General features: G+C 50.6%; 2 protein-coding genes and 2 long non-coding RNA genes across 5 annotated transcripts in view; 3 read left to right on the top strand and 1 right to left on the bottom strand.

Moving 5' to 3' along the window:
• Positions 1-706: 706 nt before the first annotated feature.
• Positions 707-2706, top strand: LOC142862563 (uncharacterized). The gene is made up of 3 exons (XR_012913640.1): positions 707-986; positions 1326-1509; positions 2433-2706. It is a non-coding gene; the product is annotated as an uncharacterized LOC142862563 (long non-coding RNA).
• A 732-nt stretch (positions 2707-3438) lies between these two features.
• On the top strand, positions 3439-8638 carry LOC105871354 (uncharacterized). Its single transcript, XR_012913639.1, has 5 exons — positions 3439-3585; positions 3712-3925; positions 4084-4188; positions 4445-4589; positions 7650-8638. It is a non-coding gene; the product is annotated as an uncharacterized LOC105871354 (long non-coding RNA).
• Positions 8639-9154: 516 nt separating this feature from the next.
• Positions 9155-16992, top strand: GINS2 (GINS complex subunit 2). The gene is made up of 5 exons (XM_012764657.3): positions 9155-9378; positions 10404-10518; positions 12385-12484; positions 15985-16111; positions 16347-16992. The coding sequence occupies exons 1-5, from the start codon at positions 9289-9291 to the stop codon at positions 16470-16472; spliced, it is 558 nt and encodes a 185-aa protein (XP_012620111.1). The 5' UTR covers positions 9155-9288; the 3' UTR covers positions 16473-16992.
• Positions 16993-17858: 866 nt separating this feature from the next.
• LOC105871350 (genetic suppressor element 1) overlaps positions 17859-25828 on the bottom strand; it is a 111904-nt gene continuing 103934 nt past the window's right edge. For both annotated transcript variants that reach the window (XM_075995839.1, XM_012764653.3), the window contains 3 exons: positions 25519-25797; positions 22338-22441; positions 17859-21703 (listed from right to left, as the gene is read on the bottom strand). In XM_075995839.1, coding sequence (XP_075851954.1) covers positions 21569-21703; positions 22338-22441; positions 25519-25797 — 518 coding nt within the window. In that variant the 3' untranslated portion in view covers positions 17859-21568. The remainder of the gene's footprint in view (positions 21704-22337; positions 22442-25518; positions 25798-25828) is intronic.

The following is a 25828-nucleotide window of genomic DNA, read 5'->3' as shown; positions in this document are numbered from 1 at the left end:
GTGGATGGAAACCCCCTGTGCTAGCTGCCGACACAGCCCGTGACCCCTGACCCTGGCGGGAGGGAGGGGGTCCCAAGTTCCAAGGTGCAAGGGGAGAGCTCTGGTCCCGAAACCTGGGATGGATGCCGTGTTCCTCCGGGAAGGGAGGCTGGGAGGGGAGAGAAGTGTGAAGCAGATGGAAATGTAATTTTTTAATGACAGCAGCAGATGGCAAAAAGACACAAGAGTGTATTCACACCACGTCGGAGCCATTTGAGAGCGCCGGGCCCAGCCGCGACGTGTGCGGTGGGGCTGTCGTGACGGCTCCCCTGCCAAGCCCCGGAGCAGCCGGCGGGCTGCAGGCGGGAACACGCAGCCCCCCTCCCCCTCGGAGAGGGCCGGGACGCGCTGCCAGGCTGTGCGGAGCCACAGGTAGATGGGGAAATACCTGTGGCCACCTGGGTCGAATCTGGAAGCTTCCCTGGGCCTGGCGTGCATAGTCGGTCGGCTCTGCCTCGGGACAGACCCCACTCTTGGAGCCCTAGGTCGGGCCATCGCCACTACTCACCTGCCGCCAGGTGAGCCTCCTGTTGCTAGGCTGGCCCGCCCCCAACTTCATCCACCCAGGGTTCTTTTCTAAAACGCAAATCTACCGCGTCTCCCTTTGGGCTTGCTTATGGTGAAATAGCTTGCTTTAAATGGCCTCCCACTGACTTCAGGATCAAGGCCAAGTTCTTCAAGTGGCTTGCAAGGGCAGGCCCAGGTTTGGCCCTGATTATATCTTTCTTGCTTCACTCCTCGCCACTGCCTGCCTGGAACGCCGCGCTCAGCAGGGAGGATTAAGCACCTCGCAGGGCTGTTGAGAAAGAGCTGCTACCATCCATCGTCAAGAGGGCAAAAAAAACCACGGTTTGTTGAGCAAAGGCTGCGTCAGACACTGCCGAGGGCTTCACCTGCGTCAGTCCCTTTATGCCTTGCAGCAGCTGGAAGAGAAGGTAGAGTTCAAAGTAGGTAACAGGTGAGGCCGACGGGGCCAAATCGATCAGGGCTGCTGCACCGGCCACCAACGCCCAGGCCGTGGGTACCAGGTGACATCAGAGCTGAAGGAAGGAGGTCAGGTGATCACCCGGGCGCAGGTGCATGCTCAGGTCTCGGCAGGGAGCTGGGCGCCTTCTACTCTGGGCACCCAGAGCTCGGTGGGGCGTCCCAACCTGCCTGGGGAGCGGTCCTTTCTTATCCCCAAGGGCACTCACAGTGCCACACCACTGGCTCACGTCAGCTGAGGCCGGAGGAGGCAGAGGTACCCCTGGGGGAGGTGTTTTCCATTCCAAATTTCTTTTTTGCAGCATGACTGTATTTCTAGCCCCTCCTCGGTTCAGGAACAGTAACAAGCCCGCAAGGTGCCAGTTACTGTTACGAGACCACAGGAGAGAAGCCGGGCGCAGTTTACGCCACAGAGCGGTGGCCTCAACCGTGGCAGAGGAGGCTGAAAACCACGGATGTCCGAAGCAAGGCCTGGGCGTGGCGCAGGTGACTCTACTGCCCAGGCAGGGCTGCAGGGCTGGGAGGCGTCTCCCCCCTCGACTCCCTGTGTCTTCACCTTAATTCACGGCTTTCCTGGGCTACTGGTGCCTCGCTATAAGAAACCCCAGGTGGGCCGGGCGCGGTGGCTCACGCCTGTCATCCCAGCACTCTGGGAGGCCAAGGCGGGAGGATCGCTCAAGGTCTGGAGTTTGAAACCAGCCTGAGCAAGAGCGAGACCTCTTCTCTACTAAAAATTGAAAGAAATTAATTGCCCGACTAAAAATACATAGAATAAACTAGCCGGGCGTGGTGGCGCGTGCCTGTAGTCCCAGCTACTCGGGAGGCTGAGGCAGGAGGATCGCTTGAGCCCAGGAGTTGGAGGTTGCTATGAGCTGGGCTGACGCCATGGCACTCTAGCCCGGGCTACAGAGTGAGACTCTGTCTCAATAAAAGACAAAAAAGGCCGGGCGCGGTGGCTCACGCCTGTAATCCTGGCACTCTGGGAGGCCAAGGCGGGCGGATTGCTCAAGGTCAGGAGTTCAAAACCAGCCTGAGCAAGAGCGAGACCCCGTCTCTACCATAAAAATAGAAAGAAATTAATTGGCCAACTAATATATATAATATAAAAATCAGCTGGGCATGGTGGCACATGCCTGTAGTCCCAGCTACTTGGGAGGCTGAGGCAGGAGGATCGCTTGAGCCCAGGGGTTGGAGGTTGCTGTGAGCTAGGCTGATGCCACAGCACTCACTCTAGCCTAGGCAAGAAAGCGAGACTCTGTCTCAAAAAAAAAAAAAAGACAGAAAAAGAAACCCCATGTGAAAGAGATCTGGACCTCGAGGTAGACTAATCAAGGGTTGAATGAACACCCTCGCTGCAGGCGTAGCACAGGTGCCTCCCAAATATGCTGAACCCAGGATTACCTGGGCAGGTGCAGCGGTGGGCGGTCCTCATCCCACGCGCTGCCAGCCCAAAAGTCAGACGCACGAAGGCAGAGCGGCCCTTCAGAGGCCCCCAGGCCCCAGCAGCTGCCTGCTCGCTCGGGCCGCGCTGCGGAGGCTCCACTTCGCATGCCGTTGGTACCTGCCGTGGACAGCTCAGCCACAGGCCAGTCCCATCCCTGCCGAAAGAGGACGGCTTTGAAATAAGGTAGCTGGCCGGCCGTGGTGGCTCACGCCTGTAATCCTCACACTCTGGGAGGCCCAGGCGGGAGGATTGGTTGAGCTCAGGAGTTCAAGACCAGCCTGAGTAAGAGTGAGACCCCCGTCTCTACCAAAAATAGAAAAAATTAGCCGGGCTTGGTGGCTCACACCTGTAGTCCCAGGTACTTGGGAGGCTGAGGCAGGAGGATCGCTTGAGCCCAGGAGATTGAGGTTGCTGTGAGCTAGGCTGACGCCACGGCACTCACTCTAGCCTGGGCAACAGAGTGAGACTCTGTCTCCAAAAAAAAATGTCCAAGGAGATGGCTCATTTTTTGAGAATTATTTGGTTGGTCTAAATTTTAACTCAAAAAGATATTGTAATACTGATTATGCTGCTAGGTTCACAGCTTCAGTGGTATTTTAGGTGTCTAGGTGGGGACCAGGGGGAAGTCTTTTTTTTTTAATAAATTTTATTTTAGAATAGTTTTAGATTTACAGAGAGGTTGTGAAGAGGGTTCTCATATACTCTTCACCCAGTTTTCCCTGTTGTTAACCCTACATTACTGTAGTACATTTCTCACTTTTTTTTTTTAACCCTACATTACTGTAGTACATTTCTCACTCATTTCTCTTTTTTTTTTTTTTTTTTTTGAGACAGAGTCTCACTCTGTTGCCCAGGCTAGAGTGAGTGCCGTGGCGTCAGCCTAGTTCACAGCAACCTCAAACTCCTGGGCTCAAGCGATCCTCCTGCCTCAGCCTCCCGAGCAGCTGGGACTACAGGCATGCGCCACCATGCCCGGCTAATTTTTTCTATATATTTTTAGTCGGCCAATTAATTTCTATTTTAGTAGAGACGGGGTCTAGCTCTTGCTCAGGCTGGTTTCGAACTCCTGACCTGGAGCGAACTGCCCGCCTCGGCCTCCCAGAGTGCTAGGATTGCAGGTGTGAGCCACTGGGCCCGCCCCATTTCTCACCATTAATGAGCCAATATTGGCATATTATTAGCTAAAGTTGCCTGCTTTATTCAGATTTCCCCAGTTTTTCCCTAATATCCTTTTTCTTTCCCAGGGTTCCATCCGGGATCCCAGGGGACGTTTAGTCTTCGCATCTCCTTAGGCTGCTCCTGGCTCTAGCAGTTTCTCGGACTTTCCTTGTTTTTTGATGACCTTGAGAGTTTGGAGGCCTGCCCAGGTGTTTTGCAGAGCGCCCCCCAACTGAAGCCAGCCGTTTTCCTCTTGATTAGAGAGTGGCCTCAGGTTTTTGGTGGAGGAAGTCCCCAGAGGTAAAGTGTCACCACTGTATGTTCCATGTGTTAGGGGAACATGCCGTCACCGTCACTTATCCTTGCCGGTGTTTACCTTTTTCACCTGGCCGAGGTGTTTGTCAGGCTCCCCCACCGTGACCTTCCTGTCTCCCCCTTTCCCTGACCTGGCTCTTCAGAAGGATGTCACGGTGCAGCCCGAGCTGCAGGTGTTGAGCGCTCACGTGCCACTGCCCTGAGGGAGAAGGACCTACATACCTGCCGCGGAGGTGACTCTCTCACAGGTGACTTGTCTCTCTGCCCCCATTTATTTATTTATTCAGTCCTTTATGTCAGCACGCACTCATCAATATGTGTTTTACACTTTGCATACTGATCCAGCAGTAAACGTTTTGGTGCCCAAATGGTTTGGGAGCTCTTTCTGTTGGCCCCTGGGCCCCTCTGATGTGTGCTTGCCGTGGTGGGTTTTGTGTCTGTGTGTGTGTGTGCTCTCTGGTAGGACAAGGTGCTTTACCTCCATCTGGTGTATTCCCTGCCCAGGCCCGGGCCCAGCCATGTCCCCTTTCTCAGGGGAGCCCCGGCTCCTTTTGTTGAGAACGGCGTCAGAAAACAAGACCCGGGCGTGGGTGTGCTCACTGCCCTGCACGTTGTCTCTTCCAGGCCTCCCGGTGGACGCAGCAAGGAGGTAGGTGCGTGAGCACTGACTGTACGCAAGGGGTATGCGCACACGTCCACAGACACGTCTAGGCCGGCAGTCCCATTTCTGGGCATGTGTATCCTCAGGAATTGAGATCAGTATGTGGGAGAGATGTCTGCACTTCACCTTCATGGCAACATCATTCACGATAGCCAAGATGATGACTCATCCTGAGTGCTCATCAGGGAATGAATGGATCTTAAAACGTGGAGTCGGGTGAGCTGGCTCACGCCTGCAATCCCAGCACTCTGGGAGGCCGAGGCAGGAGGATCGCTCAGGCTCAGGAGTTCGAGACCAGCCTGAGCAGGAGCGAGACCCCGTCTCTAGTAAAAATAGAAAAAATTAGCCGGGCATGGTGGCCCATGCCTGTAGTCCCAGCTCCTTGGGAGGCTGAGGCAGGAGGATCGCTTGAGCCCAGGAGTCTGAGGTTACTGTGAGCTAGGCTGATGCCACGACAGTCTACTCGGAGCAACAGAGTGAGACTCTGTCTCAAAAAAAACTTATTAAAAAAAAGTAGTGTATACATCTATACACACACAGACACACAGACAATAGGATACTATTCCGTCTTTAAAAAGCAGGAAATTCTGCAATGTGTGACAACATGGGCAAGCCTAGAGGACATTATAGTAAGTGAAATAAGCCAGGTGCAGACAAACACTGCATGATCTCACTCATGTGTGGAGTGTACACAATTTGAACTCGCAGAAGTAGAGAGTAGATGGTGGGTACCAGGGGCCGGGGCCGGGGGAGCAGATGTTGGTGGAAGGGTGCACTGTTTCAGCTAGTCAGAGGAATAGGTTCTGGTGCTCTCTTGTACAGCGGGGTGACTGTAGCCAATAATAATGTATATTTCAAAATAGCTAAAATAGTGGATTTCAAATGTTCTTTTAAACGAGAAGTAGTATTTGAGATGATATGTTAAGTGGCACGATTTGATCATTTCACAATGCATACATGTATTAAAACATCACATGTACCCCATAAACATATACAATTGTTTTTCAATTAAAAATAAAATGAAAGCCAGGTGCGGTGGCTCACGCCTGTAATCCTCGCACTCTGGGAGGCCGAGGTGGGAGGATCGCTCAAGGTCAGGAGTTGAGAGCAGCCTGAGCAAGAGTGAGACCCGGTCTCTACTATAAGTACAAAGAAATTAATTGGCCAACTAATATATATATAAAAAATGAGCCGGGCATGGTGGCACATGCCTGTAGTACCAGCTACTCGGGAGGCTGAGGCAGGAGGATGGCTTGAGCCCAGGAGTTGGAGGGCTGACGCCACAGCACTCACTCTAGCCTGGGCAACAAAGCGAGACTCTGTCTCAAAAAACAAAAATACTTCTATATGCATCCATCAGTATCTACATTAAGCTAAACACGAGTTCATACTGACGTCTACAACCCTAATTCATTCCCACATGGGTCCTTTTAGCCTTCTAGGGGAGGCATCTTCAGAACAGGCAGTAATGGTGTAGGGCCCTGACCACCCCAGCTTAAGCAGCACCCTCAGCTCTGCGGTTCCAGCCCCTTTAGTTTTCTTCTCATCTGTTGACTGGTTCCTGCACTCAGGCCGGGCGGGAGGACGTGCTTTCAGCAGGCCCCTCCGGAGCTCACAGCCTGGCCGCTAGGATTGGCTCAGAGCTGGCGCAGATGGGGGCAGATCGCTTCCCAGTGTTCCCAATTATGAGGCCGGGCGAGGCGGCTCACGCCTGTCATCCCAGCACGCTGGGAGGCCGAGGCGGGCGGATCGCTCAAGGTCAGCAGTTGGAGACCAGCGTTCTCAATTATGAAAACCTCCTGAGGAACCGAGGTGTGCGGAATGCCCAGGTGTATCCTAGACTCCTCAGTCAGGAAGTCGGAGCCTGGGCCTTAGAGAGGGGCATTTTAAAAAATAGCTTTATTGAGGCATCATTCACGTACTCTAAAATTCGCCTTTTTAAAGTGTACAATTTGGTGGGTTTTGGTATATTTACAGAGTGCAACCGTCACCACTATCTAATTCCAGAACATTTCTATCACCCCAGAAAGAAGCACCATATTACCCATTAACAATCACTCCCTGTTCTACCAGCCCCCTAGCCCCTGGCAACCATCAATCTACTTTCTAAGTACCTATTTTATTTTTTGAGACAGTCTCACTTTGTTGCCCAGGCTACAGTGCCATGGCATCAGCCTAGCTCACAGCAACCTCCAACTCCTGGGCTCAAGCGATCCTCCTGCCTCAGCCTCCCGAGTAGCTGGGACTACAGGCATGCACCACCATGCCCGGCTAATTTTTTCCATATATTTTTAGTTGGCCAACTAATTTCTTTCTATTTTTAGTAGAAACAGGGTCTCAGTCTTGCTCAGGCTGGTCTTGAACTCCTGACCTTGAGCAATCCTCTGCCTCGGCCTTTCAGAGTGGTAGGGTTATAGGCGTGAGCCACCGCGCTTGGCCCTAAGCACCTATTTTAGACGTTTCATAGAAATGGAAATATACAACATGTGGACTTGGGGGGGTCTGGTTTATTTCACCTAGCATCATGTTCTGAGGTTCATCCATGTTGCAGTAGGTACCGATACTTCATAACGATTTTTTTTTTTTTTTTTTTGAGACAGAGTCTCACTTTGTTGCCCAGACTTGAGTGAGTGCCGTGGCGTCAGCCTAGCTCACAGCAACCTCAAACTCCTGGGCTCAAGCAATCCTGCTGCCTCAGCCTCCCTAGTAGCTGGGACTACAGGTGTGCAACACCAGGCCCGGCTAATTTTTTCTATATATATTAGTTGGCCAATTAATTTCTTTCTATTTATAGTAGAGACGGGGTCTCGCTCTTGCTCAGTCTGGTTTTGAACTCCTGACCTCGAGCAATCCGCCCGCCTCGGCCTCCCAGAGAGCTAGGCGTGAGCCACCACGTCTGGCCACTTCATTACGATTTGTGGCCGAATGGAAATGCACCATTTCGTTTACGCAGGCAGCAGGTGATGGACACAGGGTGGTTTCTGAGTTTGGGCCATTGTGCATCGTGCTACCAGGAAGGAAAAGACTGTCGTTAACAACCCCCCCCAGGTGATTCCTATGCACGCTCAAGTTTGAGGCGCCACCGTTTTGCAGTCTGTAAACCTGCGTGCACACTGTCCCAACTTGTTCTCCCAAACGTCCGGCGAGGCCAGCAGCAGCACGGTCCCCACTTCACAGATAAGGACACTGGGACTCCGTGGCGGGGGCACTCGGGCTCTGGGGGCTCCCCTGCCCAGCCCACCGCAGCCTCTCTGAACCTTGGCTTCCTCATCAGCTCTTCTCCTTCCCTCTTTTACAGACTGCACCAATCAGGAAGGGAGGCCTCGCCAGCTTTGGAGCACAAATATTTGCCAGTCAAGAAAACACTCCCTCATCAATCAAAACCCAGACAAACTGGCTGTCTCTCTCTGCAGCCGCCTGAGGCAGTTTCTATTTTGGGAGGGGCCAGGTGGCCCGCAGCTTCCACTCCTACCAGAACACTCCAGGCTCCTCCTCTTCTCCCTACCTTATTTTGAAGATGGAGAGACTGAGGTTCAAAGTGGTCACATATAGCATCCAGAGTGACCTTTTATTTTCTTTGAGCATATCTGTCTTAATAATGAAGGTAACGCATAGTAAAATCTCCAAGTCTGTAAATGACAACTTCCAAGGCTTATAAACAACAGATGTATCTTTCCGTGTGAGCGGGCAGAACCTAACTGTATACCTTTAGTTCACCTTCCCAACAACATGGGGGAGTCCAGCAAGAGAGCTCCAGGTACCTGGGGTGGAATGGATTTTTGCAGGATACTGAACCCTGGCATGCATGCATTCCCTATGAGTTTTCTCAGGGCCGAATGGTCGAGGTTTCACATTTGAGTGCAGTCTAAGACCAGCTACTTCACCTCCCAGGAAGCTTTCCTGGCCCCGTTACCTGCCCATCAAAATCCCCCCGGCCCTGGTTAAAACTCAGCTTTCTGTCCTCACCCCACTGCTGAATCATGGCTCCCCAGGAGGGACTGTGACACAGGTGAGTTTGGTTTCGCTCGCCCGTGCACGGAGGGCGTGGGGTTCAGCGAGCACCTGGGCCACCGGCACGTGTCCACTCGGGCCTGGCCTGGGTGCTCGCCCACGTGCAAACGCTCAGCTGCTTCTCTGAAGGGTTTGCATGCACTGGAAGGGGTGGGTGGGGTGGAGGAGTCTGCGCTTTTGCACATTTTTAACCCGTGTGTGTAGAGAGAGGGCAGAAGATAATGAAACGAGACGAAACGTCTTTCCTCAACTCCGGTGTCCATCTGGCCAGGTCACCCCGTGTCCGGGCTAAATGCATTTACTCCTGGCCCGATGGGGCACGCTGGTGTAGACGCGGCCTCGAGCTCCGCCCCAGCTCCTGACTCAGGTGTTGACAGGTGGGCGCCCGGGCAGGTGAAGGGACCCCAGACGCAGCTCCAGGTGCTCAGCGCCTGTGGGGGCGGGGCCGGCGCGCAGCCTCTCTCAGACGCGCCAATCCACGGGCTCGTAGCAACCGCGGGCTCCGCCTCCCGCCGCCCCGCGGAGAGCGCCGCGTCCTCATAGGCCGCCGCGGGCCGCCTTCCGGCGGGGGCGGGTTTGCGCGCTGTGGCGGGAAAGCGGCGGCCATGGCGTCTCCTCCCGGACGCCGAGGGGCCTGAGGAGACGGCGGAGTGTCCGGCCGGCAGCTTGCGCCGCCATGGACGCGGCCGAGGTGGAGTTTCTGGCCGAGAAGGAGCTGGTTACCATTATCCCGAACTTCAGTTTGGATAAGATCTACCTCATCGGGGTAAGGGCGGCGGGGCCGGCGGACTCCGGGCGGGAGCTCGGGCCTCTCGGGGAGGTCTGCCGGCTTGGGGCCGCGGGGTCCGGCCCTTCAGGGAGGCCGGCCCGGGTTGGGGCCGCGGGGTCGGGCCCTTCAGGGAGGCCGGCCCGGGTTGGGGCCGCGGGGTCGGGCCCTTCAGGGAGGCCGGCCCGGGTTTGGGGCCGCGGGGTCCGGTCCTTCAGGGAGGCCGGCCCGGGTTTGGGGCCGCGGGGTCTGGCCCTTCAGGGAGGCCGGCCCGGGTTTGGGGCCGCGGGGTCCGGTCCTTCAGGGAGGCCGGCCCGGGTTTGGGGCCGCGGGGTCTGGCCCTTCAGGGAGGCCGGCCCGGGTTGGGGCCGCGGGGCCGCGGGGTCCAGCCCTTCAGGGAGGCCGGCCCGGGTTGGGGCCGCGGGGCCGCGGGGTCCAGCCCTTCAGGGAGGCCGGCCCGGGTTGGGGCCGCGGGGTCCGGTCCCTCGGGGAGGCCGGCCCGGTCGGGGGCGTGGTGGGGCTCGAGGCGCTCCCCGCTCCTGCGGAAACCACCTGCTCGGGGCGGTGCACCTGCGCCCCCGGCCCCGGCTTTCCGGGCGAGGGAGGCGAGGCTCCGAGAGCCTGACTTCGCTTCTGGGACAGGGAAGCCCCTCGGGTCCGCGCCCCGCGACGCCGGAGGCCCGCGCTCGAGGCCCGCTCTGGAAGGGAGGTCGCGGGGGCGGGAAGAGGTGCGGCCATCGCGGGCCTTGGCTCAACTAAGCGCTTCGCAGGTGACCGCAGGTGTGTGCGATGTCCGCGGCCTTCAGGGAAGTCCCGGTGTCAGGGAGGACTGCGCCCACGTGGCCGCAGGGCTTTGGGAGGTGCCTTCCCGCGGTCTGCAGTAACAGCTGGCGTTTGCTTATTTGGACTTCAGGTTATGCACTGCCTTGATAATTATTTGATAGCAACGGGGTACGGTGATGCTTTTTGTTTTTTTTTTTTTTGTTGTTTTTTGACTTACCGGGAATTGTTTTCCCATTTGGCAGGGGGACCTGGGGCCTTTTAACCCTGGTTTGCCGGTGGAGGTGCCTCTGTGGTTGGCAATTAACCTGAAACAAAGACAGAAATGTCGGTTGCTCCCTCCAGAGTGGATGGATGTAGGTAAGGATGGGGTGGAGGCTGGTTTGGGGTGACACCCTCTCCCACCCGGCAGGGGCATGGGGACTTATTCCTGATCTGGCCCATATTCCAGCTGCTCCATTAGCCACTGATCAGCTGAAATGACTGGTTCCAGATTCACCTCTCAGCTGTCTGCTGACCGCGGATACTAATGTTATGTTAGTTTTTTTTTTTTTTTTTTTTGAGACAGAGTCTCGCTTTGTTGAGACAGAGTCTCGCCAGGCTAGAGTGAGTGCCGTGGCGTCAGCCTAGCTCACAGCAACCTCAAACTCCTGGGCTCAAGCGATCCTCCTGCCTCAGCCTCCCAATTAGCTGGGACTACAGGCATGCGCCACCATGCCTGGCTAGTTTTTTCTATATATATTAGTTGGCCAATTAAGTTCTTTCTATTTATGGTAGAGACGGGGTCTCGCTCTTGCTCAGGCTGGTCTCGAACTCCTGACCTCGAGCAATCCACCCGCCTCGGCCTCCCAGATTGCTAGGATTACAGGCGTGAGCCACCTCGCCCGGCCAGTTTTTGAGTGTCTGAAAGTTTTAGTTCATACTTTGCTTTTAGATATTTCAACTTGCTTTAAAATAAAAATTATGACCTTTAAAGAAGCATTCGTTGGCCGGGCACGGTGGCTCACGCCTGTCATCCTAGCACTCTGGGAGGCCAAGGCGGGCGGATTGACCCAGGTCAGGAGTTCGAAACCAGCCTGAGCAAGAGCGAGACCCCGTCTCTACTAAAAATAGAAAGAAATTAATGGGCCAACTAATATATATAGAAAAAAAAATTAGCCGGGCACGGTGGCGCACGCCTGTAGTCCCAGCTATTTGGGAGGCTGAGACAGGAGGATCGCTTGAGCCCAGGAGTTGGAGTTGCTGTGAGCCAGGCTGACACCACGGCACTCTAGCCTGGGCAACAAAGCGAGTCTCTCTCTCTGTTTTTTTTTTTTTTTTTTGAGACAAATGCATTGGTAGCTGATTTTGTGTCAGAGGAGGGTCTTTGTAAGATGGGAGATGTTAGTGTGTTTGGAAGATCAAGCAGTAAGGGACAGTGATCATTCAAAAGCCTGAGAGCTGCAGGAGTGTGTTCCTGCGCAGGTGAGTGGCAGGTCCAGGGCGCATCTGGCAGGCTGGTCTTTGAGTGAGTGGGAACAATGCGGGGGGTGGGGGGTGCAGGCACATTCAGCAAGGTGTCAGGTGAGGACTGGGCCATGGGTGGAGGAGGTGCTGGCAATAGAGGAGGGGGCAGTGGACCAGGGAAGTGTGAGGGTTGTAGGATGGCACCTAGGGCCCTGGAGATGGGTGGGCAATCCTTTCAAGTGGGACCTGCAGCAGAGTCGTGCTTCCTGTGTGTCCCTTACCCACACCTCACAGTCCACACCTGGGGCTGGGATTTCACAGGCCAGTAAGACGGAGCAAGGGGGTGTTGGGGCGTACATGAGAATGGAGCTGATGCTGGGTGGAACCGGACACAACTGTGCTGTTCAGGTCCTGGGCTTTAACCCCTCAGATACCATTTCATGCCAGACTAGGGTGGCTGCAGTTTGTGAGTTGTCTTGCTCCCTTCCGAACAAAGCTTAGTATAAATGTGTTTCTTGAATCACCGATTGCTTGGATCACTTATTGCATCAAAAAAATCAGGAATCTACTCTGCAGGCCAAAGCAACAACAGAAACTTACCTTTCTTACAGAAATTTTTGAGGAGAAAGCCTCAAATTATCTATATAGTTATCTAAATGTTATTCCAAAAAGTGTTTTCATGTATTTGCTAGTCAATCAAGTAGGTAACATAGATTTTTAAACCTTCCAAGTTTATCAAATATCTTGGTTATAATGACTGTAAAATGTATTGAATTTCAGAAAAGTTGGAAAAGATGAGGGATCATGAACGGAAGGAAGAAACTTTCACCCCGATGCCTAGCCCGTACTACATGGAACTTACCAAACTCCTATTAAATCAGTGAGTAGATCTCATTTCTTAGTGTCCATACTTGAGAATGGACTCAGAGTTCTCTGCCTCTAACTCTTCCCCCTCCCTTTCTTGTTCCCTGCTCATTACCGCAGTAAGTGGCAGCACTGGCCACCCTGTTTGTCAGATCAGTCACCTGGAGGTCATCTCTTTGCATGCACACTTGCCAGACTCTCTCCATGTCTGTGTGTAGCTTGCTCGCTCTCTCCTGTTCTTCCCCTGCCTCCTGTCTCTCATTTTTCCTTTTCTCTGCCCCTCAGTAAATCCCTTGGCTCTTCCTATTCTACCTCTTATCACTTGGCATTAGTCAGGTGTGAGCCACCATCTCCAGCAGCAGCCTTAACAACATACATGTTTTATTTAGTGTAGCTTTACTCCTTTTTCTCCTCGAGGTATGTGAACTTGAGTTCTTGTGTGTCTTTCATGGGAAGGGCCAGAGGGCTCACATTCGCCTCTGCCTCTGCACTATTGGGAGAGCCCGTCATGGCAAAAACATGCTACGGTAACTCCTTAACTTGTTTGCCTACATCCGTACTGCACCCCACATTGGCTTCTAATTCATTCATGTTGTGGCCAGAGTGGTCTTTTAAAGGCAAAGCTGCCATGAGACTCTCCTACTTAGAAATCTCTGGAGCCTTTCCAGGGTTGTTGTCTAAAGTCCTGAGTATGGTGGTCAGGCGGTACACACACAGCCTGGTGGGTGCCCCTCCTTCCCTCTTTCACACTTCTCTACGGTTCTTCCCTCTGGTTCTGTTGGGTTCAGGCTCACACTGGATTCTGTCATTTCTTCAGACATACTGGGGTCCTCATGGCTTTGCACATACTGTTCCCTCTGCCCTTCCCTCCTCACCTCCTGGGGTTTAGCATAACAAGTATTTCTCCCAGATTTAGTGCACATGTTCTTTTAGCAGCTCTGTACACCACCATGACATTTGACATGATCATAATTTTCTAATCCCATTCTAAAAGGGCAGGGGCTGTGTCTTCTATGCATTGTGTCCCCAGCATGGTGCCTGGTGCTCATGTTTGTTGAATGAATGAGTGAAACCAGTAAAGGGAGAAGACCAATATGGATACTTTTGCCTGGGAGATAATTAGAAGTTAATTTGCAAAATGTCAAGCTTTTAAAGCTCCCTGAGCATCTTTTAATGGATGGGTTCAAGAGCAGGACTAGAACTAAAAATTGGGATGTTACTACTGCTGCCTACTACAGGGCAGCACTAAATGGCACTGCCAGATTTAAAGGAAAACTTTGGGTACACACATGGACTTGTGCTTGGGTTGATATGAGGCAGCAGTTCACCCATTTTGTTCAATAAAATCTTAGAACCAACAACACACAGTGTTCTGCTAGACAGTGGAATTAGTCACGTAGGCCTGAGCTCCTAATGTGGAGGGGGAGAGATGTGAGCCTGTTGGCCAGCAGTTAAACTGCAATGCGGCCAGTGCTGTTGGGAGTCCACTGGGCTACGGGCCTGCTGTGCCAGAGATGGGCTCGCTGCGAGCACAGGCTTGAAGAAGGCGGGGAAATCAGGTGAGCCGTGGGGAGAGGCGGTGGGGCAGGAGGAGCTGGCTGTGCTCAGGCACAGAGCGCGGCAGTGTCGGTGTGCCGGGGGAGCAGAGGCACTTGGGCGTGTGTGGGAGCAGGCAGTGGATGGAGAGCCCCTGGGAGGGGCGTGTCATCAGAGGGATCTGAGTGACTGCGGTGGCTGTGGGGACCGTAGCTTGGAAGGGGAGGATCTGGAAACAGACGAGGTCAGAAGTTGGCGTTGGCCAGGTGAAGGGGGCCTGTTTGTTTTTAGTTTTTGAAGTTCAATATATTATGTAGGCAGTTTCTATCAAAAACTATGTTTTATAATCATTTGGCTACAGGACCTAATTTCATGTTTGTTCTGTAGTTTAGTTGATAAGGAATTGAGGTCCTTTGTTTAGCCTGCTGTTCAGAGCAAAGATCTAAATGTTTGAATTCATAAGTAGAGTATGCTACATAAGTTTTGTACGACTGATTTGCCATCTACTAATCCTGAGCTAATTGTAGCATATGGAGAGAGAATTTCTAGCTTACCTGAGGATGCCTAGTGAGGAACCATATTTACTTCTGGCTTTATCTATCTTTTTTGTCAAAGGTTAGTTAAAATATATTTCACAAAGGAGGGCTGTTATTGCCCTCACTGACTTTGAACTTTTACCCAGAATTTTGCTATGTATAGGTGTGCTCAGTTTGCTAATTTGCAATTTCTTCTGTGATTTTCTTTTTTTTTTTTTTTTTTTTTTTTTTGAGACAGAGTCTTGCTTTGTTGCCCAGGCTAGAGTGAGTGCCGTGGTGTCAGCCTAGCTCACAGCAACCTCAAACTCCTGGGCTCGAGTGATCCTTCTGCCTCAGCCTCCCAGGTAGCTGGGACTACAGGCATGCGCCACCATGCCCGGCTAATTTTTTATATATATATCAGTTGGCCAATTAATTTCTTTCTATTTATAGTAGAGACGGGGTCTCGCTCTTGCTCAGGCTGGTTTTGAACTCCTGACCTTGAGCAATCCACCCGCCTCGGCCTCCCAAGAGCTAGGATTACAGGCGTGAGCCACAGCGCCCGGCCTGTGATTTTCTTTTGAGAGAGAGTCTCACTCTGTTGCCCGGGCCAGAGTGCCATGGCGTCAGCCTAGCTCACAGCAACCTCAAACTCCTGGGCTCAAGCGATCCTCCTGCCTCAGCCTCTGGAATTGCTGGGACTACAGGCATGCGCCACTATGCTTGGCTAATTTTTTCTATATATTTTTAGTTGGCCAATTAATTTTTATTTTTAATAGAGACTGGTTCTCACTCTTGCTCAGGCTGGTCTCAAACTCCTGAGCTCAAACAATCCTCCTGCCTCGGCCTCTCAGAGTGCTAGTATTACAGACGTGAGCCACTGGCCTGGCCTCTTCTGTGGTTTTTGTAACTTTACTTTTATTTGAAGAGTGGGGTAATCCTGGGCCTGCAGGGTTTTTGTGAGGATAGAGATGTCACGTTAAGTGCTGAGCACAGTGCCTGACACAGAGCGGGACTTGCCTTCCCTGATGGGTTGTGATCCCCTGACTGCTGGTGGGGAACAGGGATCTGCTCAACACTCTGTAAACAGGGAGCAAACAAGTCACGACCTCTGAGCCAGCCATTGAAACAAGTTCATTCTAGATGGAGATTATGCAGCACAGAACACTGTAACCCTGAGGAAAGGATGTCGGACTCAGAGCAGAGATTTTAGTACCTAAATTTCTTAGGTAAACAGAGTCCTGTGTAACAGCCTGCCATGGGACAGTTAACAGGAGCAAAATAACTTAATGTGGATCACTGCTGAATATCCTTGGCACCAAGCTTAACTGCTACAAATCCTTACCTCTTAAAATTGAAAATGAAACAGATTTTCTGAGTCTAGAATAGCTGAAGTATTTTGCCTGAAAAGAGCCCCTCGGTCCAGTGTTGCTTCCTGATTTATCTTACCCCTTGCTTCCTTTAGTGCTTCAGACAACATCCCGAAAGCAGATGAGATCCGGACCCTGGTCAAGGACATGTGGGACACTCGCATAGCCAAACTGCGAGTGTCCGCTGACAGCTTTGTGAGACAGCAGGAGGCGCACGCCAAGGTAGGCGCATGTCTGGCTGTCCTCTGGTGTCCGCTCGCCTGGATGCCGGTGGGCGGGGCTTGCGTGCCGAGGAAGACCACGTGGCATCCTGCCTGCTGAGGCTACTGCAAGCAAGGGCGCTAGCTGTGCTTTCAAAACAAAAAACATCGGTTTCTTATTTTTATTTAGCAGAGTTTACCTTTTTCTCAAATCAAAAACTTCTTGGTCAACTTTGGTCTGTTTTCTTTTGTTTTAGCTGGATAACTTGACCTTGATGGAGATCAACACCAGCGGGGCTTTTCTCACACGCGCGCTTGATCACATGTACAAGCTCCGCACAAACCTCCAGCCTTCTGAGAGTGCCCAGTCTCAGGACTTCTAGAGAGGCTTGTGATTCGTAAAGGCCTGGCAGCAGGCGGCTTGCTGGGGGACGTGACAGAGGTACTCGTGGTTCTGGAGCTCAAGAAACACTTTTGACCCTATGAAAAACATGTATGATGGTGCAGGGAATGCATTCATAACAGTGTTGGAGAAACAAGTCTGTGATTAGTCCTCATCTCAGCTCCCTGGAGTGTTCTTTAATTCCATATCTATTTCTAGAAGCCAGCTTTTCTTTCATGGAAGAGAGAGAGTGAAGGTGTAGGCAAATAAGTTATTCTCCCTAGCAGAACTGTCATGCACGGGTGAGTGACTGTTAGTTGTAGATACAGTGGGAGCGGTGATGTACCGACAGCTTTCCCCCCTTCTTGATCCTGTTTTCTTGGGGCTAAATTTAGACTCCTACAGAGGTTGCTCACAGAGGATGGCAGATGGAGCAGCCAGTGATGCTGACCAGTGCTTATCCTCTAAGCTCCAATCCACAATAAAAATGGAACAACCCCAATCTGACTCTTCTGTTGGGTTTTGTGCTATAGAACTACCAAGTAGAAGGGCTGAGCCCTGTGGCTGAGATGAGCTGATCACCGAAGTGTGTGGCAGCTGACTGGAAACAGCAAAGAGGAGCACTGCGTCCTGCGCTGCTGCGGCTAAGGCTTACTGGGTGGCTTGTCAAGAGGAAAGTCAGGGAAAAACGAGTCCAGCGCATTAATCATGTGATGAGTGAAGCTTAAGACACAACACTGAAGGTCTGACTTTTCTTCCTAATGTTGTTCTTGATGGGTTTAGGGGAAGGACTCTGTTGTAGGTAGCGGTGGGTCGGGGGAAGTTTTTCCCTAAGAGAAAATGACGATTCAAGTGTGGCGTTTGGAGTCGCTAGGTCCCTTATGGAAACATAGAACCTTGACGGAGGGCAATGACTGCCCAGTGTCATGCGGTGAGCGGGAAGTTCTGTAACCAGCTGGTTGCTGACGGTGGTACCCAGCGGATCGTCTGGGGAGCCCAGAGAACACGTGTGCGCAGTCGGCAGGTACCCGGCCTCGAGCGCCAAGTTGCTTGGTCATCCTTTGGACAGAGGGCCAGACCCAGAGGGTTCTGACCAGAAGATAGCTCCATAGATACCAATTCAGAGGGTTGGTTTTGGGGCACAGGACTTATCTTTTCCTTACTCGGAATCCTCCAGATTTCATCTGGAGAGCTTTTAGAATGAAACTAGTTTTTATTATGGAGGGGCCCATGTGTCTGATCTCACCCCTAATACCTTGGTCTTAAAACCTACACCAGCTGAGGTGTATAGTTAAATCTGTCTTCACCTTTTACCTGAGAATGACATTGTTGTTGAGCTTTTCTTTTGGGGCCTTATTATAATGTAAAAAAGATTTTCCTCTTAACATGATTTAGGAAGATTTTATTTTTTGGATGTTGTCAGAAATTACAGCAATATATTCATAAATACCTAATTACTACATTCAACAAATAATACAATACAATTAATTCAAACAAGTACACTTAGAACAGGTTTAATTTCACAGCATCTAAACTGCCCCCAGAGTGACCGAGGCATCGGTGTTCCTCCTTCCCACCCGTGTATGGGTTTTACTGTTCTAGTAATAAGCACAGGGGTACAAAGTAACACAACCAATTAGCATGGTCTTCCTCAGGTCAAGGCAGAGTTAAGGAGTTTTTTTTTAAGTTAAGCACTGGATCAAAAAGTTGGGGACAGGCTACTGCAAGTAGTAAGAAAGTCAACAGGTTGGTTACTTGAAAGAGTATAGAGAATGCTAAGTGGCTAATATACACTTTAAAGAGTAACAGCATAGGTTTGTGCTGACCACCTCCATCTTGTGGTGGATCCCTGGAATTTTCTACGCTTTAAACACACAGCTCAGAGGGGAAAAGGGTTTGAAATTCAGCCTAAGTTTTGAGATTTGGCAGTATTGTGAGCTACTTGAGGAAAATACCATTCTGCTACAAGCTTAAGATTTCCTGTGTTGCAGTTCTTTGCTGCTGAAGGTGTGGGCTCCTTTTAATACTCTGAATATCCGTAAGGGTCCAATCTATTAGAATGGTTAATGCCAATTGTTTTATCCCTTTAAGATTATAGACAAAAATGTTAAATGCTACCTTGGTCACTTATCTGAGACAGTGGACTATTAGCATATTTTATCATGTCACTTTGGCTGATTATATGAAACAAAAACTTGTTTCAAAGATCTGATTAAACGTGGAACCAGATTTAGTGTTGGGAAGGTCTCCCTCAAAAGGATTCCTCTGCAGAGGACAGATGGCAGCTGTCCCTTCCAGGTAAATAGGAAGACTCCTAGATGGGAAGGACTGAGGGCATCTTGCAAATACTGACACACAGGATGCAGAATCAACTCTAGGGCACATTTGATGGACTTAAGTTTTTTTCAAACACAGTGGTGAAAAGAGCTGAACAAAAAGCTTCAGAAATCACGTATGTGTCAAATTTTTGTGAAGCCCAGCTGAAAACAGATTTAGATGTGACTGTCCTTGCAGAATCATAGGAAAACTAAGTGTTGGATGGGAAAACCATTGTTAGATACTATGTCTTAGTGGTACACTTTTGTTTTCAAGAGACATTTTCTTTTTTTTTAGTTTGTTCGTGCTGCCTTATCGGTTTGTATTTGTATTCCGACTGTCATTTCTTGAGCATACCAATGTTCGGAGATCTCCACAGGTAGGTGGGAGAATGGTGAGGCAGAGTGGTCGAGAAGCTCAAGGGTAGGGGAAAGGTGGGATTTCTACCCAGAAAGGGAGAAAGCAGTTATTGCTAGCTCAGCGACACAGCTCCCACACGACAGGCCTCTCTATAACAGCAAGTCATTTGTCCCATGGGCCGTGAACTCTCCCCATACCAAGAAATCCAACCAAGGGAGCTCCCCTTGGATGGCAAGGGATGGGCTGTGCTTGCCTTTTCCATTATGTTACGAGATCTACTTTTCCTTTTACTTAGCCAAGGCCATTACCAAAGCTCATTAGCAAAGGCATTCAGACATCCTCTGTGATGTAGGAGGTGGTCTGGGAGTGAAGTGCTAAGATGTGACTCTCTGGCTTTCAGACCAGAAACTGCAAGCAGATTTTAAGTAGACAGATTTTGCCTTGCCCTGATTGTTGGCAGCGTAGCTCCCTCTGAATACCTGTGGAACATGTTGACCTCAGTGTCTTTCAGGGGGGGAGGACTGCAGCACAGCCCACTGAGTCCTCTTCCAGTCGCCTCTGTGGAGAGGAAGGTGCTTGTTGACTGCTGATAATACTGGCGGCACATTTGTCTGAGTTTGCTAATAACTGGAAGATTCTTGGCAGATGTACAAAGCAAACTGTGCAGGGGCCGATAAAGCAACACAATGCCAGCTGCCAGCAAGCTGTTCTGCACAGCAAAAGCTGGGGCTGAGGGCGCGGCCACCGGTCACAGCAGTGAGCAGCCAGCACACAGGGTGGCTGCCCTGCTTGGGGCCAGGCCTCTGCTTCTCCCCACCAGACCACTGAGCAGTGATGGGGGCCCGTTTGGGCACTAGATGCCGCCTTGATCTACACGCTGCCTGAACGAGCAGTGACTGGGACCAGGAGGAAAGACTTGCTCACTGTTTCACCTTGGTGTGATGAGCCCCGTTTCTGGCCATTCCTGTGCTTGTCACAGTAAGTTCAAAAGGAGGGGTTCAACTCAGACATGGTTTAGCCTACTTTAGGCTCTTACACAAAGCTTTGCATCTATATAAAGCCTCTAAAGCTCCTACTCTGCACTTGCTCTCGGGCATCTTAGAATTCTATCACAGAAATTATTTCCTGAAAGGTTTTTTTTTTTTTTTTTAAGCCCCACACCCATGTGTTCACGTGATCGCCACACACAGGTTCTACTTTGTTCCCATCACAGACTGTCCCCTCCTCACTTAACAGCAATGAGCTGTATCTGCTATTAGTGTGTCCAGATGTGGGGTGGGGGGCAAGGAGGAGGTAAGCAGTAACGCATGGCTTTCTGTGTCAGTTTCTGGTGCAACTGAAATTAAAAATGAAGTGATCGCATAGGCGCCAGTGGTAAGCTCTTTTACTTTTCTTCTTTTTTAATTTTTAAAAACACTTCAATATTTTAATGTCCTGACCAGCAGCAGTACAAACACTAAAAGCAAGTTTTTTTTTTTTTTTTTTGCCCAGAAAAACAAACAGAACAAACAAAATCCCCAAACAGGAAAAACAAACAAACAAAAAAATCCCCCAAACCACATATTAAAAATGGCAGGCTTTTTATAACAATAATTAAAGTAATAAAAACATACAAAACTTTGTTTTTTAATATATATACACAGTACAAGGCTGAAGCACCTTTGACTTTTCTCTCAAAATTTACGTTTGTATGAAAACCACTACCCACTGCAGTAACAATTTGGTGGGTGTGAATATATGTATACATAGAGCTCTGTACATTCTCCCCCACGGAGTAATAAAAAGGTACCTTTAGTTTGTGGATTTGTTTTATCTTTAGGTAAGAGCTTTTCCAGGGAAAAGCCTTTGGGTTGTTGCTTTGTGTGCTCCTAGGACCTGTCACTTTGAAGAAAATTTTGCAGGAAAATAACAAACAAATAAGCCCTTTTTATTTACAATGTACCCAGCCTTTTCAGCCGAAGCAAGTCTCATTCCTGGGGAGAAGTGAGACCCACCTCATCACTGCAGCAAAAGCAAACTTCGTTCTTGAGGCATAACAACGTGGCAACACAAAAGAAACAGAAAATAACTGGTTTGATCTAATCGTATGCATCGGGGGCTATAAATGATAAAGTTTTAGTGTTGGTAATTTTCAGATTAAAAAATAATGACGTGGGGGAAGGAGTAAACCACCTTTAAAAAGAAAAGCTATGGGCGTCCTACATTGGTTGGTTGCTCGCTGAATGACAAAGGTGATTCAACTGCATTGAAGTCAAGGTGAGTCCGTTCTTTTTTTCTGGAGCCTGGAATCCTTTTCTTCATGCATGGCACATTCTTATTTTTTTAAGCTTCAAACCTCCCAGTGAAAAATATTAAATATTCAAGGTAATAAAATAGATAATATTTCTATACTATAGGTTCAGCCTAGTGCAAGGGAAACCGTCACCTGGGATATCCCTTAAAGTAGCCCCTAGGCCAATGCATTGCAGGCAAGGCAAGGCACTTCCGTAAGTGGTCCAGTTCTGCCTGGAGCCGCTCCCTTTCCGAGACAATCTTCTGTTTCTGGCTCCTCAACTCCTGTGGAGAAGGAAATTCACGTCAAAACAAACCCGTCTTGCTCACAAGGAAATGCGTGTGGTACATGAAAGCATTGGGCGCCTTGTAGAAAGGTAAACCTTCCACTTTGCAAATCTCCCCTTCCAGCCTGTGTTCCGAGAGTGGCCTCTGGGGACAGCTTGCACCGGCTCTTCCCGAGCCCTAGATTCTCACACCTGCTTTTAAAGAATCAGTGTCCACTGCTGTCTTGGCACCTGCAGATGTAAGACCTTGGGGAGTGATCTGAGACCTGCCCCTGGAGGAAGCCTGCTGGACAGATCCTCCTAGTATAGCTGGCAGACTTGCTGAGCCGGCAGAAGGTGGTGTGAGGTGGTTTTGGTTACCTCAAGAGCTTTCCCCTTCTCCGACAAAACCCTCTTCCACCCTCCTTGGCAAATCACGGTAGGAGACCGCTACAGGCAATAAGTAATTCTCCAAGAGGGATATGTAAGTAGCATCTCTGCTCTCCTAGGATCAATATTCTGCAAGTTAAAGATACTTCGCTCCTTAGCTATATCTTGGATAATCAACAAAGTACCTGAATTTTCCCCTTAAGAGCAGATTTCCTCTCTAAAACTTAAGACGCCTCCTGCCCTTGCCTTGCTTGCCGACTTACCGCCACACTGTGGGAGAGCTGCTCCGCAGTCAGGCTGAGGCTGTAGTGCCGGGCCTCCAGCCGTCTGCACTGTGTCTGCAACACCTGCCGCTCCAGGTTTTGCTCTGAAACAAGAAGAAATGGCGATGTACCTTTTACGCGCCGGGCTGGAGGCCTGGCAAGTGCTGCCTCTGCACACTGTCCTCCTGGCCCAGCAAAGGCCTCCCTCGCTCCTGTGGACTACAATGCTCCCAGCACTTCAAATTGTACTAATAATTCATAAAATGTCACTAAAACCCAATCCAACACAAGGATCTAGAAGCAAAAGGCAGATTAAGAGACATTAGGGGCTGGGCGTGGTGGGTGGCTCACGCCTGTAATCCTAGCACTCTGGGAGGATCGCTCAAGGTCAGGAGTTCGAAACCCCATCTCTACTAAAATAGAAAACAATTAGCGTGCCTATAGTCCCAGCTAACTCAGGAGGCTGAGGCAGAAGGATTGCTGTGAGCTAGGCTGATGCCATAGCACTCTGGCCCAGGCAATAGAGTATCTGTTAGACATTAGGAAGAAATGTTATGGACTTTAATTAGTAAAATAAAACCTCTGCTTTACCAAGATACCAGGCCTAGTTTTAATAAGGATGATTTCAAGCCTTCAAGGATAAACCCCTACTTTATAAAGTGTTTCAGAGGACAAAAAATGGGGAAAGCTACTGGACTGATGTTATAGTGGCTGGAACAACTGTGACAGCAAAACAAAGTATAATGAAATTAATAAAGAACATAATCCTAAAGGTGTACTAACAAATTCAAGGATCGAACAACATCAGGAAAATCAAAAGATGAAAAATAAGGTGATTTGGACCAACAGTATAAACTCGGCAAATGCAAACCTTCACCGTCCCCCTTCTTTTTAGAGACATGGGCTTGTTCTGTCACCCAGGCTGCAGTACAAGGGCACTATCATAGACCACTGTAACCTCCAACTCTTGGACTCAAGTGATCCTCCCACCTTAGCCTCCCAAGTAGCTAGGACTATAGGTACACACCATGCCTGGATGATCTTATTTTGGAGATGGGTCTTGCTGTGTTTCCCAGGCTGGTCTCAAACTCCTAATCTCAAGTGACCTTCCTGCCTCAGCCTTCCAAAGAGATGGGATTACAGATGTGAGCCACTGTGCCTGGTCACCTTCGTTCTTTAACGAATGCTCCTGAAGTTCCACAAACAAGACAAGCCTCCGACAGCACTTGGAGGTCCTACGTCATGCAGTATGACATGAAAATTAGAAGTAAAAAAATTCAAAAGGGAAGAACTATGGTTGCTACCTACAGAATCATCATAGGTAATGAAAGTTTTTTACTTTGGATTTTTAAGTTAAGTGAAACCTAAATTTAGTATAAGAACTTCATAGACACGGATGCCAGTTCTCCCCAAGTCTGTAAACTCAATGCAATGGAAATTCCCGACGGGGTCTTCTGGGAGGAGATCACAAGGTGACCCTAAAATTCATGGGGGAAAGGCCAGGGCCAAGAACAGCTGAGCAGCAGCTTAGAGGAGGCGGAGTCAGGGGAGCTGCTCTCCAGACAGTGGAGAGGTGCAAAGCTCTGGCACCACCCGGGGCCGGCCAGGAGAGGACGACGGGTGACCAGGCGCGTGTGCGGGCACAGCCTGACCAGGACACACCCCACGGGGTACCACGTAAGCTGTCGGAACAGTGAGCTGTCTGGGTGGGAAAGGTGTGCGGTAAGATTTTTGCCTTACTCTGCACTCACAGACGCATTCTAGGCACGGCAAGAAAAGCAGACCCTAAAGACTTCTAGAAGGAAACACAGAAAAACATCCTCGCACTCTGGGGTAGGGAAGGAATGCCAAACGAGGCACCAAACACTCACCCAGAAAAGACTTATTTCCGGTGAACTTAAAAAAAAAATGCTGTATATTGCTGCTGGACATGTGTAAGTCTAAGAAATAACAGTGGTAAGGGAGTGCAGGGGCCACAAATTTAAGAGAAGGCCCCCATGTGAGGGAGGGAAGGGAGCAGAGTGCAGCCCCACACCCTGGCTGTGGCTGCATGGGCGTCTGGACAGCTCTGTGGCTTGAGAATACCACTCGAACATTTCAAAGTATTGTCTGAAGTGACCGACATTCATGATCAAGTCTGCATATTTAACATGACATCGTAATACATGACAAAAACCTCAGCCTCCTGAGTGGCTGGAATTAGCGGTGTACACTGTCACACGTGGCTAATTTTTTCTTTTTGTAAAGATAGGAGTCTCCGTGTATTGCCCTAGGCTGGTCTCAAACTCTTGGCCTCAACTGATCCTCCTGCCTCAGCCTCCCCAAGTGCTGGGATTATAGACCTGAGCCACCACACCTGGCTGAAAACTCTTCTATGATATTGCTAATCAGCCGCAGAAGGCAGCAGTGGTGACTGGCCCGGCAGTGCCTGCATACCTGTGCTATGCCCCGAAGGGGTCTTTGCAACATTCTGGGGAAACAGAGGCACATGGTGGTGTGTTGTAAACACAATGGTGCCCAACTCCCTAACATGGAAGCTGTGTGCTTAAGTCCGCCCAATGCCCTGGCTTCCCCAGGAGAACATTCTGGGTTCTGCCGGGGGAGGCAAGCTTTGGCTAAGCTTTTACCAAGAGCTTGCTTCTTTCGACAAAGTGCTTGTCCAGAGGTGAACCTCAGAGTAAAGGTATCTGAAAACGTGACTGGCGCACACTGGCCATGGAGCTGTCCCTGCAGCACAAGGGTTTTGTCACGCCTGTGAAGGGGGTGGTCACCAGGTGTGAGGTACGCCCAAGCGGTGACTGGGTTGGGTTATCAGGGCTCCAGCTAAGCCCAGGACCTTTGTATGAAGCCAAGGCATGTGTCGGGACTAACAGTATTTCAGACACAGCCCAGAGAGCAGGGCCTGCATTTGAGCCATCATGCTAAGTGACAAGCTCCACACATAGCTTGGTGTTATGGTACTTTAATGTCCCCAGTGAGAATAGCCTCCGGTTTGACACAGTGACTACCACCTGCCTGGGGAACGCTCGCCTTCTGGTACTTGTGTCCAGTATGCCCTAGGAAAGGTAAGTCTGGTACCGCGAAAACTGAGGCTGGCAAAAGTGCTACGTGACTTGGTCATCGAGCTTCCTTTCCAAACTGACCTTAACAGCCCCTCCCTTCCCTCTGTCCCCTCTTGTACCTTCTATGTGTTCCTGGTAGGCTTCGAAAATTGCCTCAATCCCTTGCCACTTGTGCCTGGGGGCTTCTTCGTCGTCTTCTCCATCATCGTCATCGTCCTCATCCTCTTCTGAGTCCCGGTCCATCTCCTGGGAGGGGAGCCCCTTCCTTGTTGTGGGCTCCTGCTGCCCATTATGCTGGGGCGGAGGGACACGGCTGGAGGACTGCAGCTCGGGAATGTTGTAGTGGACGGACGCGTCGACCTTGTGGTTCTGCTCTGCAGACAGCACAGCTACGCTCCCTAGCGGGGAAAGGACAGGGCTCAGGTCACC

This window comes from Microcebus murinus, chromosome 20, assembly GCF_040939455.1.
Source record: "Microcebus murinus isolate Inina chromosome 20, M.murinus_Inina_mat1.0, whole genome shotgun sequence".
Classification (NCBI taxonomy): Eukaryota; Metazoa; Chordata; class Mammalia; order Primates; family Cheirogaleidae; genus Microcebus; species Microcebus murinus.
This window is presented reverse-complemented; position numbering and strand designations above follow the sequence as displayed.

Coding starts and splice junctions, on each gene's coding strand:
- GINS2 (XM_012764657.3), top strand. CDS start 9,289: ATGGACGCGGCCGAGGTGGAGTTTCTGGCCGAGAAGGAGCTGGTTACC. Junction 12,485..15,984: donor ACCAAACTCCTATTAAATCA/GTGAGTAGATCT, acceptor TGCTTCCTTTAG/TGCTTCAGACAACATCCCGA. Junction 16,112..16,346: donor AGCAGGAGGCGCACGCCAAG/GTAGGCGCATGT, acceptor CTTTTGTTTTAG/CTGGATAACTTGACCTTGAT.